General features: G+C 43.6%; 1 protein-coding gene across 1 annotated transcript; it reads right to left on the reverse strand.

The window, feature by feature from the left end:
* Window positions 1-278: 278 nt before the first annotated feature.
* arid3c (AT rich interactive domain 3C (BRIGHT-like)) lies at window positions 279-15,796 on the reverse strand. The gene is made up of 5 exons (XM_040046565.1): window positions 15,300-15,796; window positions 14,461-14,705; window positions 5,719-5,967; window positions 3,938-4,027; window positions 279-1,941 (listed from the first exon to the last, which is right to left on the reverse strand). The coding sequence occupies exons 1-5, from the start codon at window positions 15,455-15,457 to the stop codon at window positions 1,775-1,777; spliced, it is 909 nt and encodes a 302-aa protein (XP_039902499.1). The 5' UTR covers window positions 15,458-15,796; the 3' UTR covers window positions 279-1,774.
* Window positions 15,797-16,059: the final 263 nt, after the last annotated feature.

Here is a 16,059-nt window from a genome sequence, read left to right on the forward strand (position 1 = left end):
ACTTTAATTTATATATTTATCTTATTCTTCCCAGTTAAATTTACCCTTCATTCTAATTTGTGTTGTACAGTTATTTCATTTTTAACCTTAATTTATATTTTATTCCTTCCTAGTTAAATTTACCCTTTTTAATTTTTCATATTTATTTCCTATCTTATTCATAGCCTTTTCCTTTTTGTTTTCTTTAGGTCACGAGCAGTTGTCCAAGCATTTCACTACATATCGTACTGTGTATGACTGTGTATGTGACAAATAAAATGTGAATTTGAATTTGAACTAAAACAGTAATAACAAAGTAAATGTATGAGGTATATTTTGTATTGATCCTTTGTCTGTATGTAGGTGGTTTGGTGAAGTTTTGCCAACGAGCATCAGCGAGAGCGATGATACAGGATCAAACATACACCTGCTTTAACAGACGTACTAGAAACAACACTTCAGCGTGTGTCCACTGCCTTTCACGATGAACAAAGGTCTTTATGAAGACACCAGAGCATTATTTTAAAACAGAAACCCAAAATAAAACCACGTTTGACTCATGACTGCTCTGTTACCTGTGTTTGCCTCCTGCTCACCTACTGCCTGCAAACTGAACTGCTGCTCGTTCTCGTCACAGTCGTTTCCTCTGAGGACTTTCAGTCAGCCCAACAGCATCACACCATCTGTGCATCTACAGTATGTCTACATCAACCTCAGCACAGACTTTACACGTATGGTTTGGTCAGAAGAGCTTCCAAAATCTTACTCAGGGTAAAAATCACGCTCAACATAAAGTGCAATATTTGCCCTCAGAACAACACGTTCATTACTTTAATGTAAGCTGTACTCAACATCCTGAAAGCAGAGAGGACACAAACACGCCTGCTTTCTAATTATGTTTACATATTTACTAAACAAACGATGAATCCCATGATGGAGACGTGTTCTGGTTATGGTGGAGACACAAACACACTGAACAGCAGCTCTTTGCACTTGAACAGCTACAGTGGGATTTTCCCCCAAATTTGAGGCTCTCTGTAGTGTCAAGATGCAGCTTTAATACGTATTGGAGTGGTTATTATACTTACATAGTACACACCTTAGGCAGCTATCATAATATTATACACTACAGCAAACTCAGGCTATTGCTAGTTTGGTACCAGCTGGTTTGGGGAAACCTAACAAACAAATTATTCTAATGAATTGTGTAGCTGATCTTTGTGTTGTGAACAACATGGCTTTGAGACACGCTGTGCTTATAGGACTGTTAGCGGGTGGACAGAGCCATGCAGTAGAGAGGAAAGTAAACACATCACTTTAACTCCAGCGTGTGAACGAACACCAGTCTTTGAGTATCTGTTTATCTAACAGACCAGATGGTTTTCACCTCTGATGTGCTTCTTGTTTTTGGATCAGTCCCTCATGTATCCACTGTAAACAGTCCGTTTCTGAGGTTTGTCACAAAGTTACAAAAATCAAAACCACGGTTTCAGCTGCAACATCATTTCAGCGCGGGGGTACGAGTCTTTGGCTCACTGTGGTGGTATGTTGAGTTGATGAGTGAACTTTTCCACACTAACTAGATGTGTTTGAGGACATGAACAATGTTCTGTCACACAGGTTAAAAGTGGGGGCAGGTAGATGTCTATATGCAACAGTTGCTTTTTAATCAGTGCTTTGCTCACCTGTGGATGTGGAGTAAACCACAACTGAAATAAACTGGAGTTAATCTGATGATTTAGTAACATGGTTCTTCTCACTGGGACTGGAGGGGGAGGTGAGAAGAAGTGGAGGGTCAGGGGGAGGTGTTTCGGTGTCCATGGAGAGAAGAAGAAGAGGATGAGGAGGATGAGGAGGGCTGGAACTTTGTTGGGCTGCTTCTTCCCTGAGTCTGACAGCCATGATGCTTCCCATGGTGTCCTGCCATCCCTGCTATGGGCGACTGCCGAGCAAACAGGACGCCTGTGGAGAAACATCGAGCCTAAGTTAGCCTTGAACTCTGCGCTGTCCTAACATCAGATTTCAGAGTGTGTTTGTTTCAGACGCTTTTATAAAGCACGAAAGGATTTATTTTGGTATCCCTCACAGGTAATATCAAAAAAGATGAAGTGGGTGTTGGATCTGACCAGAGAATGAAATTCACAGGCTGACAAAAACATAGTTTTGTTTGTTTTAACAAGCAAAAGGAATAATCTGACATAACTTACAGCAATAGTAGTTAGGACTGGGCGATATGATCCAAAATTCATATCTCGATATTCTTTAGCTGGATGGTGATATACGATATATATCTCGATATTTTTAAAGCCATAAAGTAAGAACAAAAAGAGAGTTCTTGGTCACACTGTGTCCCAGATCTCACACAGGCACCTTTATTAACATGCAGCGTAGATGTAGATGAAGAAATTACTCAGAGTTATCAGCATTTATTAAATAATAATGCTCCATAAATAAAATACACCAATGTTGTTTTTGTGCATAACACAGAGCAGAGCAGCTATCTGAACGCTACCCCAACAGAGGTCGATCATCTTGTTAATAATTTCACCTCCTCACTACGTACGACTCTGGATACTGTAGCTCCTGTGAAAACTAAGGTCTCTAATCAGAAGTACCTGACTCCGTGGTATAATTCTCAAACACGTAGCCTAAAGCAGATGACTCGTAATCTGGAGAGGAAATGGCGTGTCACAAATTTAGAGGATCATCATTTAGCCTGGAGAAATAGTTTGTTGCTTTATAAGAAAGCCCTCCACAAAGCCAGAACATCTTACTATTCATCACTGATTGAAGAAAATAAGAACAACCCCAGGTTTCAAAAAGTCAGAGCTCTGTTGAGCCAACCATCCTTTTATCCTGTCTCAGAGTGATGCTGAAAAATTGCTTCATGCATTTATTCCTTCCAGGCTGGACGACTGGATTCATAATTATCAGGAAGTCCTAAAAACTCCCTGAAAAGCTTTCAGTTAATCCAAAATGCTGCAGCAGGAGTCCTATGTCTCTGCACTGAATCATATCTGTTATTAACCTCTGTCTCTCTTCCACAGCATGTCTTTATCCTGTCTTCCTTCTCTCACCCCAACCAATCACAGCAGATGGCCCCGCCCCTCCCTGAGCCTGGTTCTGCCGGAGGTTTCTTCCTGTTAAAAGGGAGTTTTTCCTTCCCACTGTCGCCAAAGTGCTGCTCATAGGGGGTCATATGACTGTTGGGTTTGTCTCTGCATGTATTATTGTAGGGTCGACCTTACATATAAAGCACCTTGAGGCGACTGTTGTTGTGATTTGGTGTTGTATAAATAAAACTGAATTGAACAAGATTTAGCAGAGCGAGACTGCAGTGACACATTCAACCTGTTCAGTGCTGAAAAAATAGCAAATTTTTGCTCCTCACTTGATTGGCAGACACTGTGGACACTGAAATCTACTGGTAATTGCAAATGACCAGTTAGCAGGGACCCCTCACCAGCTACAATCCTTCAGATATGTTAGAGGCCAGTTTGAAGCATAAGTTGATCTTTGGTCTTTGTACAAGTTTGAGGTCCAGTGAAAGAGGATCCACAGAGTGATCTGAGAATAGCAGCTGGAAGCTCTGTGGAGGACTTCAGAGAGCTTAGAGACGATAGCATGATGATATGAATGGGCTATGTTAAAGGAGAGATGCAGTAATTACTACAAGGCACAAGCTCCCTGTATCCACACACACACACACACACACACACACACACACACACACACACACACACACACACACACACACACACACAGAAAATAAACCTTCAAATTCACAGGCCCAATTTTGAGATATTTAACTTTTTTAACACTATTGGACTGCCACTTCATTACGATGGATTTTATAGCAAAGACATCAAATTGTGTAGAGGACTAAGCACCAGGGTGCTCCTATAACTTATTGAATTTCCTGCCTGCAATTACATCAGCAAACGGCCCCTCTATTTACCTGTGTAGACAACTCCATTTATTTCTATTGACATGTTGATGCTGCTAATGCCGTTGGTAGACAGGTTCAATGCAGTCTCTTGTCTATCATCTGTCAAGAGAAGGGGCACAGAAGGAGAGAGAAAAAAACTCAATATGAGCATTTAGAAAAGGAACAGAAGAAGCAAGAAGAGTATTGGTGATAATTCAGAGAGTGACAGGATAAGGAGAGCTTTATTAAAGAGTTCTGGGGAGAAAGAACTGTCAAAAGATGGCACAGCTATTTCTGCATGTCAATTATGGATGAATCCTATCACAACACAGTCGGAAAACTTGGCCAGGTTCTTAAATGACAGAAATGTCGTTAACTTTTGCCATTTCAGAACGGAAACCAGCAGAAAGAAAGCGTAGCGTGTCAATAGTACTCTAAAACAAAACCTGAAAGCAAATAAAATAAACTTTTAACTGAACAAAATCGTCCTCAGAGAACAGACGAGCCGTGCACACAGTGATCTCAGCTGGTGGCTGCTGCACTAAAACATCTGTAAACACAAATTTATCCATTTGAGAGACAATAATAATAGTTTTCAGTGTAATCTTAAATAACAGGGTTTGTTTTTGACAGAGCTGGATGGCCGGTGTGGGAATTAACCTCATTCTTCCATCACCTATCAAATTCAAGGCAGCTATTATGACTAATATGTGCGAGGCACTGGTGCACACAGAAATGATATCACACTTGAGTAGCTGGGCCTCTCATTCTTCCTTTAACCGCTATCATTAAGTCATATGTGACTTATGGATTTTCATGAGCCGCGCTGGCTGCAGCCGAAGCCGCGGCAGGAGGGCGTACTCACTCATGATCAGCACGAGAAAAACATCTCGAGTCTGATGAGTCTGTAATGACGTGTTACATGATGAATTCTGTGCATGTTAGTGGTTCAGGTATTTCACCGTTTGCTGTTTGTGACACATTTTTGAGTCAGGCTCAGATTTACACTCAAATCAGCCTCAAATATGTTTATACAAACATAAAGTGAGCAGATCACACTGTATTAGTAACAATAGTTAAATTCCCATCTGAGTGAACATCTGTTATGTGAAATGTTCATTCATGCTAACCACCTCTTACCGTGTCTCCATGTTCAAGGTTCAGAAATGTCCTGAAACAGCTGGACTCATCATTCCTGACAAATGTTAATAAATGTGTTTGTTTGGGGCTACGTCACCTGGTAGTGCCACAAAACACCTTTAACAGCAACACCATGTGAGTACGACCCTGCTCCATGTTAAATGCTTTGTTACTAAAATACTTCAGATTGTATCAGGATTTTGTAAAATATCACATTTAAACGTGATCATGTGTGTGAATGGAAAGGAACGGCCTACACAACTAAAACATCTAATTGTAGGATTTCTTTGCGACAATAAAAGGAACACAGGCTGCAACAGTGCTAAGCTATAGGAAATCTATTTCTTTGTCCATTTAGGTTCTTGCAGAGGCTTCAGTGGACAGCAGATTACGTTAGATAGTATTATATCCACGAGCATCTGAAGCATCTTAATTGACCCTTTTTAGTGTCCTTAGAAGTTTCATTGCCAAAGCCACGCAAAGAGACGGCTGTGACAGGACACAGAGGTCATGCCCTCAACACTGTTTTGGAAATTTAGAAGTTTACATTGTGAAATTAAAGACTTTACTTAAACTGGTTTTAACTGGAAAATGAAATGAAGAAATGACAAAGACGCACATACAACACCAACCAAAGAGCATGCACTCAAACCTTAAGTGACTGTTCTTACCTCTGTTGTTAAGTTTGATGTTGAGGGGTAGCTGGGAGGCCATCGCCAGCAGGTTTTGCTGCAGGGCATGCTGCATGATCCTCTGCTGCTCCATCATCATCTTCTTCTGTGGCGGCTCGCCACTGTCCAGTTTCTCTCTCAGCTGTTCCAGAGCGGCTGTCTGGACGGCCATGGCTGCAGCAGGATGGCTGCTGGGAGTCATGGGCAGAGCCACCTGCCTGGACAGGCAGCTGGCAATCATGGGTTCCTCTGGAGGAAAAAACCAACAAAAAAGCCAATATATGATCTGTCCCTGCTCTTATACAATATTTACATTAATATACATACTGATGAAAACAGGCTCCTCTAATCACCTGTCCAAATTTCATTTTAACACATAAATGATTTGACACAATAGTTCTTATTAAAAATGTGATCTATAAATAGATCCTCTTTGGTTGCTCACATAAAGAACAAACATTTCATATTTGATACATTGTTTCCTTTTCTTTCTTCAGTGGATTTACATTATAAATGAATTCACAACAATCTGACACATTTGTATTTGTTTGTTTCTATTTACTGAAGTATATTTAAGTAAAAGTTTTGGGCTTTGCATTATGTGGCAGAGTATCACAGGAAGGCCGTGCAGCACACAGCCCACCAGCAGCCTGCAGCTGGAAGAAGTGTAGTGAAAAAGTATCTTTAGTGTTGTATCAGTTATTACAGTATAAAACTGACAGGCAGAACAAAACGGGAGAAATAAAATAAAAGGATTGAGACAAATAGGAAAACACGATGTATCACCGACTGCTGCACCTTGTTACGTTCCCCGGGGGGGTCTAGGCGTTAAGGGGGAAGCAACAAAAGTGACCGGGTCAGAAAAAGGAGACAGGGAGGCAAAACAGTTAAATAAAACCGTTTTATTGAAGTTATTCAACTAAAAGAGACGGACAAGCCGTTATCACCATAAAACACAAACAAAACTCAGGCGTTGGTCAAATAAAGCAAAAAGTCAAAAGGAAAGCGCAGCTCACTAGCTGGAAACCACAATACACAGCTCACTAGCTGGAAACCACACAAATGGCACTCTGGCCCAGAGCTCACCCTGCTCTGGGCTTAAATACCCTTAATTGCTGATGGGAGTCAGCTGTACAGGAGGGAAAGGTAGCACCTCAGGCAGGAGGTAGTGGGACACGCCCACACAGGCACCCTCAGGAGAGAGAGAGGCCCTGCTAGGGCCGTAACACCCCCTCCCATAAATGCAAACCCATGGTTTGTCAAATCACAATAACAAAAGGTGAGTCCATAGCCGTGTCAGGACGAAATGCAGGCTTTCCACCTACCAAACCGCGTAGCAACGGTTAGGCATTGCCCGCGGAAGCTGCCAACCCCATCTCAATGGGTTCAAAATACTTACTGAGGGTGGCCGCAGACCCTCAAAACAATGTCTCATGTGATAGCCAGGGCTTTTTTGAGCCATCACATGTGGAGAACACAGCAGGCAGTCAGAAGACCTTACTGTAACAGTTTTCAGACGATTGCTCAGGTCACGGGTACTGGCATGCTTGTTAGTCAGGGGTGCAGATCTGAGTGGTGGTGTTATACATGATCTGTCCACCTGCAGGTCATGTTGAGGAACGGGGACATTGTCAACCAGCAGCAGCTCAGGGTTAGTTGACCTCTCACACTGACTACATGACACGATTGAGCAGTTACGCTCCAAGTGTAGCCTTTTACCAGGCCTGGCAACCTGGTCGGTTTGAGAACCACGACTAGCTTTTCTCAAAGCAGGCACTTTTTGCTTTGAGTCGGCTTTCCGTTTGAGGTTCAATTTCGAACAGTCAGCGATGAGGTGTCCAGGGTTGTGGCAGAAGAAACAAAGCTTCGTTTTGGGTCTCGAAACCACAACCTTTTCAGCCTTGTTAGCTGGCTCCCTCCTAGCTCTCCAAGATGTGTTACCGTGAGAAGGGATGTCACATTCCACCGTGTTTGTTTTATGAGTTAGGGTAAACTCATCTGCCAGTATGGCAGCCCGCTGTAAAGTGGAAACCCTTTGCTCACTTAAATAACAAGAAACAGACTCAGGAACCGAGTTTTTAAAATCTTCCACCAGCATAAGCTCACGTATGGACCCCACGTCGTTAACCTGGCTCGCAGCACACCACCTATCAAAGAGCTTTGCCTTCTCCCTAGCAAAGTCAAGGTAGGACTGACCCTGTGCCAACCCCAAACCTCGAAAGTTCTGCCTATAGGCTTCAGGTAGGAGTTCATGGGCTTGGAGGACAGCACTTTTAAGCTTTTCATAAACTAAGCAGTCCTCCGTTGACAAAGCAGAACAAACCTCCTGAGCCTTACCTGTCAACTTACATAGTAACATCACGCACCACATGTCCTGAGGCCATTGCAGTGCGGTCGCTATGCGTTCAAAGGCGATAAAGAAGCTATGAACATTGGACTCACAGAAAACTGGAACCAGGTGGATGTTATTGCTCATAAACGAGCCTCTGGACACCTGTTCACCAACAGATGTAGGCCCAGTGCTCGTCAGCTCCAGCTGATTCAACTGGAACGCCATTCCAGCCTGGAAAAAAAACCACCACCACACACGCACCTGTGCCAATTCTCACAGGCTAGCCAACAATTAATGGTAACCAAACAACTTTTTCTCCTTGACCAACTACCTTCTGCTACACACACCCATACAACACACGACCTACCCAGTTCCTGAGCACAACAAACTTGCCTACCTATCTTCTGGAGCGTGCTGGGCTCGAGGCAACTTGAAAGGCAGAACTTCAGCGACCGGGGCCCTGAATTGCCTACCCCCAACAGGGAACTAATCCCCGCCCAGGATTACTCCGAAAATAAAAAAGGCAAAACAACAAAAGAGTGCCCGAAGGAAGAACTTAAAACAAAGCTCAGCTGGACACTCACCTAACTAAACTGGGAAGTTGTGAATCTCTAAAAGGTGACAAAGTGAGATAATCAAAAAGAAAACCAAATCCAACACAGAACTCCCTTTTCAAATATCCCGGACGAGCCCCCACTTGTTACGTTCCCCGGGGGGGTCTAGGCGTTAAGGGGGAAGCAACAAAAGTGACCGGGTCAGAAAAAGGAGACAGGGAGGCAAAACAGTTAAATAAAACCGTTTTATTGAAGTTATTCAACTAAAAGAGACGGACAAGCCGTTATCACCATAAAACACAAACAAAACTCAGGCGTTGGTCAAATAAAGCAAAAAGTCAAAAGGAAAGCGCAGCTCACTAGCTGGAAACCACAATACACAGCTCACTAGCTGGAAACCACACAAATGGCACTCTGGCCCAGAGCTCACCCTGCTCTGGGCTTAAATACCCTTAATTGCTGATGGGAGTCAGCTGTACAGGAGGGAAAGGTAGCACCTCAGGCAGGAGGTAGTGGGACACGCCCACACAGGCACCCTCAGGAGAGAGAGAGGCCCTGCTAGGGCCGTAACAACCTGTAAGAACAAAACAAAGAAAGAAAAAAAACACAGTACCTGGAAAAGAAAACGATGAAAATGCACAGATACACAAATCAACAATCTTCTTGTGGCGTGAGAGAGTGTTGGAAGCAACAATAACCCCCCACCCACGGAGCCAGAGGCACACAGACAAAGATCCAGGACATCTCGACCTCCAACAGTACCAATGTCTAAGATGCACGTAGCAGTGAATGGCTGAATACTGCAGCAGCCCCACCCACCAACCCCTGGGTAATGAACCTGCCCCCCAAGGCTCCATGTGTATGGTGACACGTTGTGAACCGCAGTGACTATAGTTAAAAAGGCCCACTGCCCACTATGGTAATAATATTAATGTATAATATTGTAAAGCTATTGTAAATATGGAGTTGCAGCCCAAAAGAGCAGGTTGGACTCAAGTGCATGACTCAGAAGGTGAAAATTCAGTGCGTTCATTTACAGTGCATATATTTACACAACAACACTATCCAAAGGGGGAATCGTGCTCCAGGGGTCCAGGGAGGAAGGGACATCCATTTGGCTCACGACGCCAGGGAAGGGAATCCAGGAATCTGCGTAGGACAAACACATGGAGGAGAAAGAGCCACAGCTTAACTGTGTACTTCAACATACAGCAAAGAACGGCAGCCAGCCACTACTTTAAGCAGTGGCTGCTAATAAGATCATTGGGATCAGGAGGGTGACTGCCCCAGGTGTGTCAGGTCTCACCCATGCACACAGAGAGAAAGCTGAGCCAGAGAGACAGATAGAAAACAAACCCAAAGAAATCAATCAGGGAGGACTGAGGGACCATGACAGTACACACCCCGCCGGCAGTGGCACTTCCTAATCATGTTTTTATCCAGAACTGGGGCCTGTGGAAGCCAGGACTGAGGACTGTATCCCTTCCATCCATGGATGCCTCTCCCGTGGTGTCTGAAATCCATAATCCATGTAACTGAGAAGGCAGGTTGCCCATCAATGACTCTGCTGGTGGTGGTGGTCTGAAGGATGGGCACAACGGACTGGAAAAAACACATTTTAATTGGGAATCATGAAAGACTTTGTGGATTTCTATGTTGTGGGGTCATTTGAGATGGGCAGGCACATGGTTAACCATGGAATCTAACTCTAAAGGCCCAATAAATTTAGGGGGAAGTTGTTTGTATTTTGAAAAGACGGGTAAAACCATGAGTGGAGAGCCAAACCTTTGGACCAGGACAGTAGATGGCTGCTGGGATTCTGCTGTGATCGGCTAGGTGCTTATTTTGTTCCTGGTGGCACAGGTGGCTTTCAAGAGGCAGCGGCATCTGCGGAGATGCAGTTGGACTGAGTGCTCACCTTCACCAGATCAAAAGAGTGGAGGCTGGTATCCGAGAGATGACTTAAAGGGACATAGTCCAGTTGATGAAGAAGGCGTGGTATGGGCATATTCTATTCAGGCCAGCTGGGAGCTCTAAGTGGACTGATTAGAAGAAGCAATGCAGCACAGGACGGCCTCCAATACCTGATTTGCTGCTTAGCTGTTCGTCTGAGGATAAAGCCAGAGAACAGACTGACCTTGGCATTGAGTGCAGTGCAGACTCATCAGACTTGTGAAGCGAATGCAGAAGTATTCTGCAGTCAGACACTATGTCCAGAGGGAAGCCGGAAAACATGGTCGGGGAGGAGTTGCATGATCTTTAATGCAGAGGGAAACTTGGGCAGAGCAACAAAGTGGAGAAGTGATCAATAGTGGTAAGTACTGCTGTGTTATTTACCTAGAGGAGTTGACCAGTGACAAAGGTCAAGAGCTATATGGGACTATGGGTGAGCGGTGTAGGTAGAGGCTTTACAGAGGGCATGAAACACTAAGCCATATCATGGAAGCCTGCTCACAAACCCAAACAGATGCAACTTTTCTAGCTATTCTCTGTTAACTGGAACTGGCCAGTCGATCACTACTTGAACCTTAGCTGGTTCAGGTTTGAGGTGTTCCATCTCAACAATGTGCCGGAAGAAAGAACCTGTGTCAATGTGAAATTTGTACTTCTCTCACTTAACCAGTTTGTTTTTAAGGAGGCACTCAGGATATGGGAGTCGTGCTCTTGGAGGGACCAGGAGAAGATCAGGATTTTGTCTACATAGACAAAACCTAAATGGTTAATGAAATTCTGGAGGACATTGTTCACCATGAAACACAGTGTTAGCATTACCAGATGCTCAAAGTGGCCCAGGTGGATGTTAAGGCTGTCTTCCATTCGTCCGCCTGCCTAATCCACACCAGATGATAGGCATTGCAAAGTTCTAGTTTGATGAAAATGGTGGCTCCCTGTAACAGCTTGGAAGCAAATGCCAGTAGAGGCAGTGCATATTTTTATAACAGTTATTTTGTTCAACCTGAGGAAGTCAATACAAGGCTGCAGGGCTTTGTCTTTCTTCTTGACAACTAAAAAACAAGAACCTAGGGTAGAGGAAGATGATGCCTGCAGCTAATGAGTATTTTTTCACCGCCCACCCCCCATTCAGGTTTAGACAAGCTATACAGCTGTCTGGTGGAAAGTGAAGCACTGGGAAGGAGGAGTCATATGTTCTATGAGGGGGAGAGATAGTGCCAAACCCTTTCAAAGTACTTCAGCCAGACTGTGTTAAATGGGAAGCACAGATGGGTCTGGAGATGAGGATGGAGGATCAGGAAACGGTAGGGGTGACCCAGAACCAGTGGAGTAAGTAGTTCTTCAAACAAATATAAGAGACGCAGAGAGAGAGGCGGATCTTATGAGTTACATCAGGAAGTCCATCGAGTGTTACTTGAAGAGCTTCAGAGCCAGAGCGTCGTTCTACCATGGAGTCAGTTAATGCTCGGAGTGTGTGGGAGCAAGTGTGTAATGAGAGTTTTGAACGTATCATGAGCCACGATAGGGAAAAGTCTGCCTTTCTGGCTACATTAACCTGCTTCTGTGCTCAGAGGGAGGCAAACGCCACCAAGCTGCATTGGTTGCTCCCCCTTTGTCATCGGATCCCTCTCTCTGCCTCCGGCCATTTCCACAGTATTTCTGCTGAAGGAGAGAGTGAGAGCGTTTCTGTTTCTTCTTTGGTCACACATGTAGCCATCTTCTCTAATGCACATTGCAATAAAACAATCCAGCGAGGCGGCTAACTCCTTAGCAGCTAACTCATTCTTTAATTCGTCGTTTAAACTTTGTAGAAAATCTCTAAAGGACTCTTGTTCTCTAAAGAGATCAACTGGTCCCTCAGTGCATTTTGACGCTCTCTTCTTGACGAGGAGTCTGGGTTCGGGAGAGCCCGATTGTCCTGGAGGGACGTTCCCTACATACACGATGGATGGGTGGCAGAAGTGGGAGGCTGCAGACTGACACAGACACACACTCCCCCTCCCTGAATCCCAACGATGTGGTGATGTGGTGCACAGAAGGGGTCCTGGTGATGATACGAGCAGCAGTTCTGGACACGTTGAAGCTGATGGATAGATTTTTGACTAAGACCAAAAAGAAGTTGCAGTAATCGACCCGGGAAGTGACCAGGCTATGAAGAAGAATGGCAGCGGCATGTGGGGAGAGAAAAGGACGGAGACGAATAATGTTACGGAGTTGGAAATATGCAGACCGAGTGACGTTACTGATGTGTGAGTTAAGAGATAGAGTACTATCGAGGATGACACCCAGACTTTTCACACATGGAGAAATTCTTGGAGTTATTGATTGTAATAGAAAAGCTATTAGTTGTGGGTCGTGTTTGTTTAGAGCCGACCAGGAGGAGCTCAGATTTGTTACTATTGAGTTTGAGAAAATGGGAAGAGAACCATGAATTTAGTTCAGCTACACAGGAGTGAGGGAGGACGGGGGAGAGCAGAATCAGGTTTAATGGACAGATAAAGCTGGGTGTCATCAGCATAGCAGTGAAACTGGATACTGTATTTACGAAAAATGTGTCCAAGCGGAAGAAGCTAGATAATGAAAAGAAGAGGCCCCAGGACAGATCCCTGCACGCCTGCGACCAGAGGAAAGGGCTGAGAAGTGAAGGATTTAAGTCGAATAAACTGAGTGATTTAAACCAGGCTAGTGGGATATGGGAGAGACCGATGGAGGCGAGCCTACTGAGGAGAATTGAGTGAGAGAATGAAAAGCAGCACTTAGATCGAGAAGAATAAGAATGGAGAGTAAACCAGAGTCAGCTGCCACGAGAAGATCATTGGGTATTTGTATTAGCGCTGTTTCAGTGCTGTGAAAGGGGCGAAAACCAGACTGGAACTGTTCATATAAATTATTGTTAGTTAAGTATGAGTGGAGTTGTGTGGCAACTATCTTTTAGAGAATTTTTGATAGATATGGTAAATTATCAAAATTATTGGGCTCTAAGCCTGTTTTTTTCAGCATTGGGGTGATGGCAGCAACTTTGAAGACGGCAGGAACAGTTCAGTGGTAAGTGAAGAGTAGATGACAGCAGGTATGAGGGGAAGCAGAGGAGTGGGGTCTCGCTGACAAGTAAAAGGTTTTGACTTACAGATGAAATCTGAAATATCAGTGACAGAGGGAAGTTGGAAAGCAGAAAAACACTGTAAATAAACGCAAAGTTCAGTTTATTTACAGTGAATATATTCACACATCACGCTGGTTCACCACACACCAGGGAATCCAGGAATCAGCGCAGGCGAAACACGAGACACGTTTCCATCAGAGGCAAACAGAAAGAGCTAGAGACGCGCTGTGTGGAGGTTTCAGAGCATGTGTCGCGAAATCCAGTAAGAAGTTATGAAGTATCAAGGTTTGCTTTAAGGGCAAGTGACGTCACTGATGATTGCTGATGCTGTTTCAGAAGGTAGCCGAAGTGTTGGCGTGATTTATGACTCAAACCCAGTGGACTCACAGTAACTGTCTGTGGTTGTGTTGGCATCAACTGGAGCAAAGCATGCAGCATGCTTTCTTGGAGCCCAATGAAAGGACAAGAGTTCTCCTTTATGGCAACACTTTGAGCTGATCCCTCTCAATAAACATATAATATAATACTCACAGGGGTTTTTTATTTTGTGTTTTTGTGTGTGTGTGCTGGGTGGGGGTTGTGTCAAGCAACAACACCAGGTCTATGACTGTGATGCAGACAGATGCATATAAGAGAGATAAACATCCTAGCTTAACAAATTAGGAAAAGAGCAAATGAAAAAACAGGGACATCAGGTCCGTGAGCTACAACTCATGTTGAGTAAACAATGCAGCAGAAAGCAGGAAATAAAATGACGGTAAAATCTAGTCACCACCTTACACCTTGCTGTTGTCTCTTACCTTTCTTGATCACAGGAACCTGGGAGATCTGGCCACTGTTGTGAGTAGGAATGGGTAGGTGGGACATCTGTATCTTTGATGAGGACAGAAGGCTTTGGCTTCCCACAAGAGAGCAGTTCAAGATGGCTGAGCCATAACTCTGCCTTCGGCCTTCGCGGCGGTTGCTGTCAATAGCTGCCTGAAGCTCGCCAGGGGAGCTCAGTCCCCGCTTTTCACACTCATACGGGTAGAGGTACTTCATATACCTGCGAAACAGATGCTAATGATTTCCTGATTTTTTGTGACTATTTTGTTTATTTGTTTTTGTTTTAATGTCACATTTTTTCAATTGCTGAGAAAGGTGGGACTGAATGAAGTCCCCTCGGCTTACCTCTCATCACATCTGAGAGAAGCTCAAGGACCTGATGTCCTTTTATTTTTACAGTGATGCAGAGTGCTAAAATAGACACACACACAGCTGTGTGTGTGTGTGTGTGAGGAGGGGGGAGTAAGTGGGACATTAAGGATCCACTCATCTAAAATAATCTCTGAATTTAACATATTTGAAGAAAGACGTCATATTGACTAGATTTTGACTTCAAAGACAAAGTTTTATAGAGGAAAAGAGGTGATTAAGTAGATAAAAATAATTTTGAAATGAACATACAACAGTGTATATCACATTTATGACCAAATAGTCCTTTTATGTTTTTATGCTCCCAGCTCTTTCTTTGCAATTAAGGAAAATAAAAAATACACAATAAATCTAAATTTCACTCGTTAAAATAAGCAAAAATAAAAAAATAATGAGTTGGTCATCCAGAGTTCCCAGATGACCGGTGAGCTGTTCTTGTACTCACTGTGTTCGGAGAGTGAAAGCTGCACTGGTAATAGAGGTAGGGAGGTTAAGGCCTTTGGTGATCTCCCGCCATATTTTCTTATTGATGACTTCCACTAAGCCGCCTTTTTCTGTAACAAGCTTGTAGAGCATGTAGAGGTCCAACACCTGCTTGGCCATGATAGGAATCCGATTCACCGGAGTTCCTGCAGAAAGCAAACACTATTTTCACAATCAATTCCATTAACTGAGGTTCCTTCCATCAATACGTGTCTGTACCTTCTTATTTATCCCAACCCAGGAAAATGTCTGACAGGAACATGAAATATAACATAAAAGAACGTTTTTCTAAGCCTGATATGTGCACACTGTTTTAGTCATGCATACATGGGAACAGTATGAGTGTTTGATCCCCTGCTGAGTTCATCATTTTAACCACCTACAAAGAAATGAGCAGTCTCTTATTAGCAGATGGAGTTCTTAATCCTGAAAGACGTTCCTGACGGGACAAAGACAGGATAAAGACATGCTTTGGAAGACAGCTACAGGTCAACAATGATTAAATTCAAAGAGATGTATAAACTCAAATAGTAAAAAGAGGCAAGCGGAGAAGAAACACTCATTAACACATAAATACACAATGAGTAAATATGATAAATAGAATCTGCTTCTGTCATGTGTAGGCTGTGTGCAGGCAGGAGTGTGGTAAGGAGGATCCAAAGTGCAGACTCACACAGGCAAAATAACTTTATTGCTGAACATAAAACAACTAGACTGAAAAT

The sequence above is a fragment of the Simochromis diagramma genome, unplaced genomic scaffold, assembly GCF_900408965.1.
Source record: "Simochromis diagramma unplaced genomic scaffold, fSimDia1.1 OVJJ01000005.1, whole genome shotgun sequence".
Taxonomy (NCBI): domain Eukaryota; kingdom Metazoa; phylum Chordata; class Actinopteri; order Cichliformes; family Cichlidae; genus Simochromis; species Simochromis diagramma.

Coding starts and splice junctions, on each gene's coding strand:
- arid3c (XM_040046565.1), bottom strand. CDS start 15,457: ATGGCCAAGCAGGTGTTGGACCTCTACATGCTCTACAAGCTTGTTACA. Junction 4,028..5,718: donor CATCAAACTTAACAACAGAG/GTAAGAACAGTC, acceptor TTCTCTTGACAG/ATGATAGACAAGAGACTGCA. Junction 1,942..3,937: donor AAATGGAGTTGTCTACACAG/GTAAATAGAGGG, acceptor GTTTCTCCACAG/GCGTCCTGTTTGCTCGGCAG.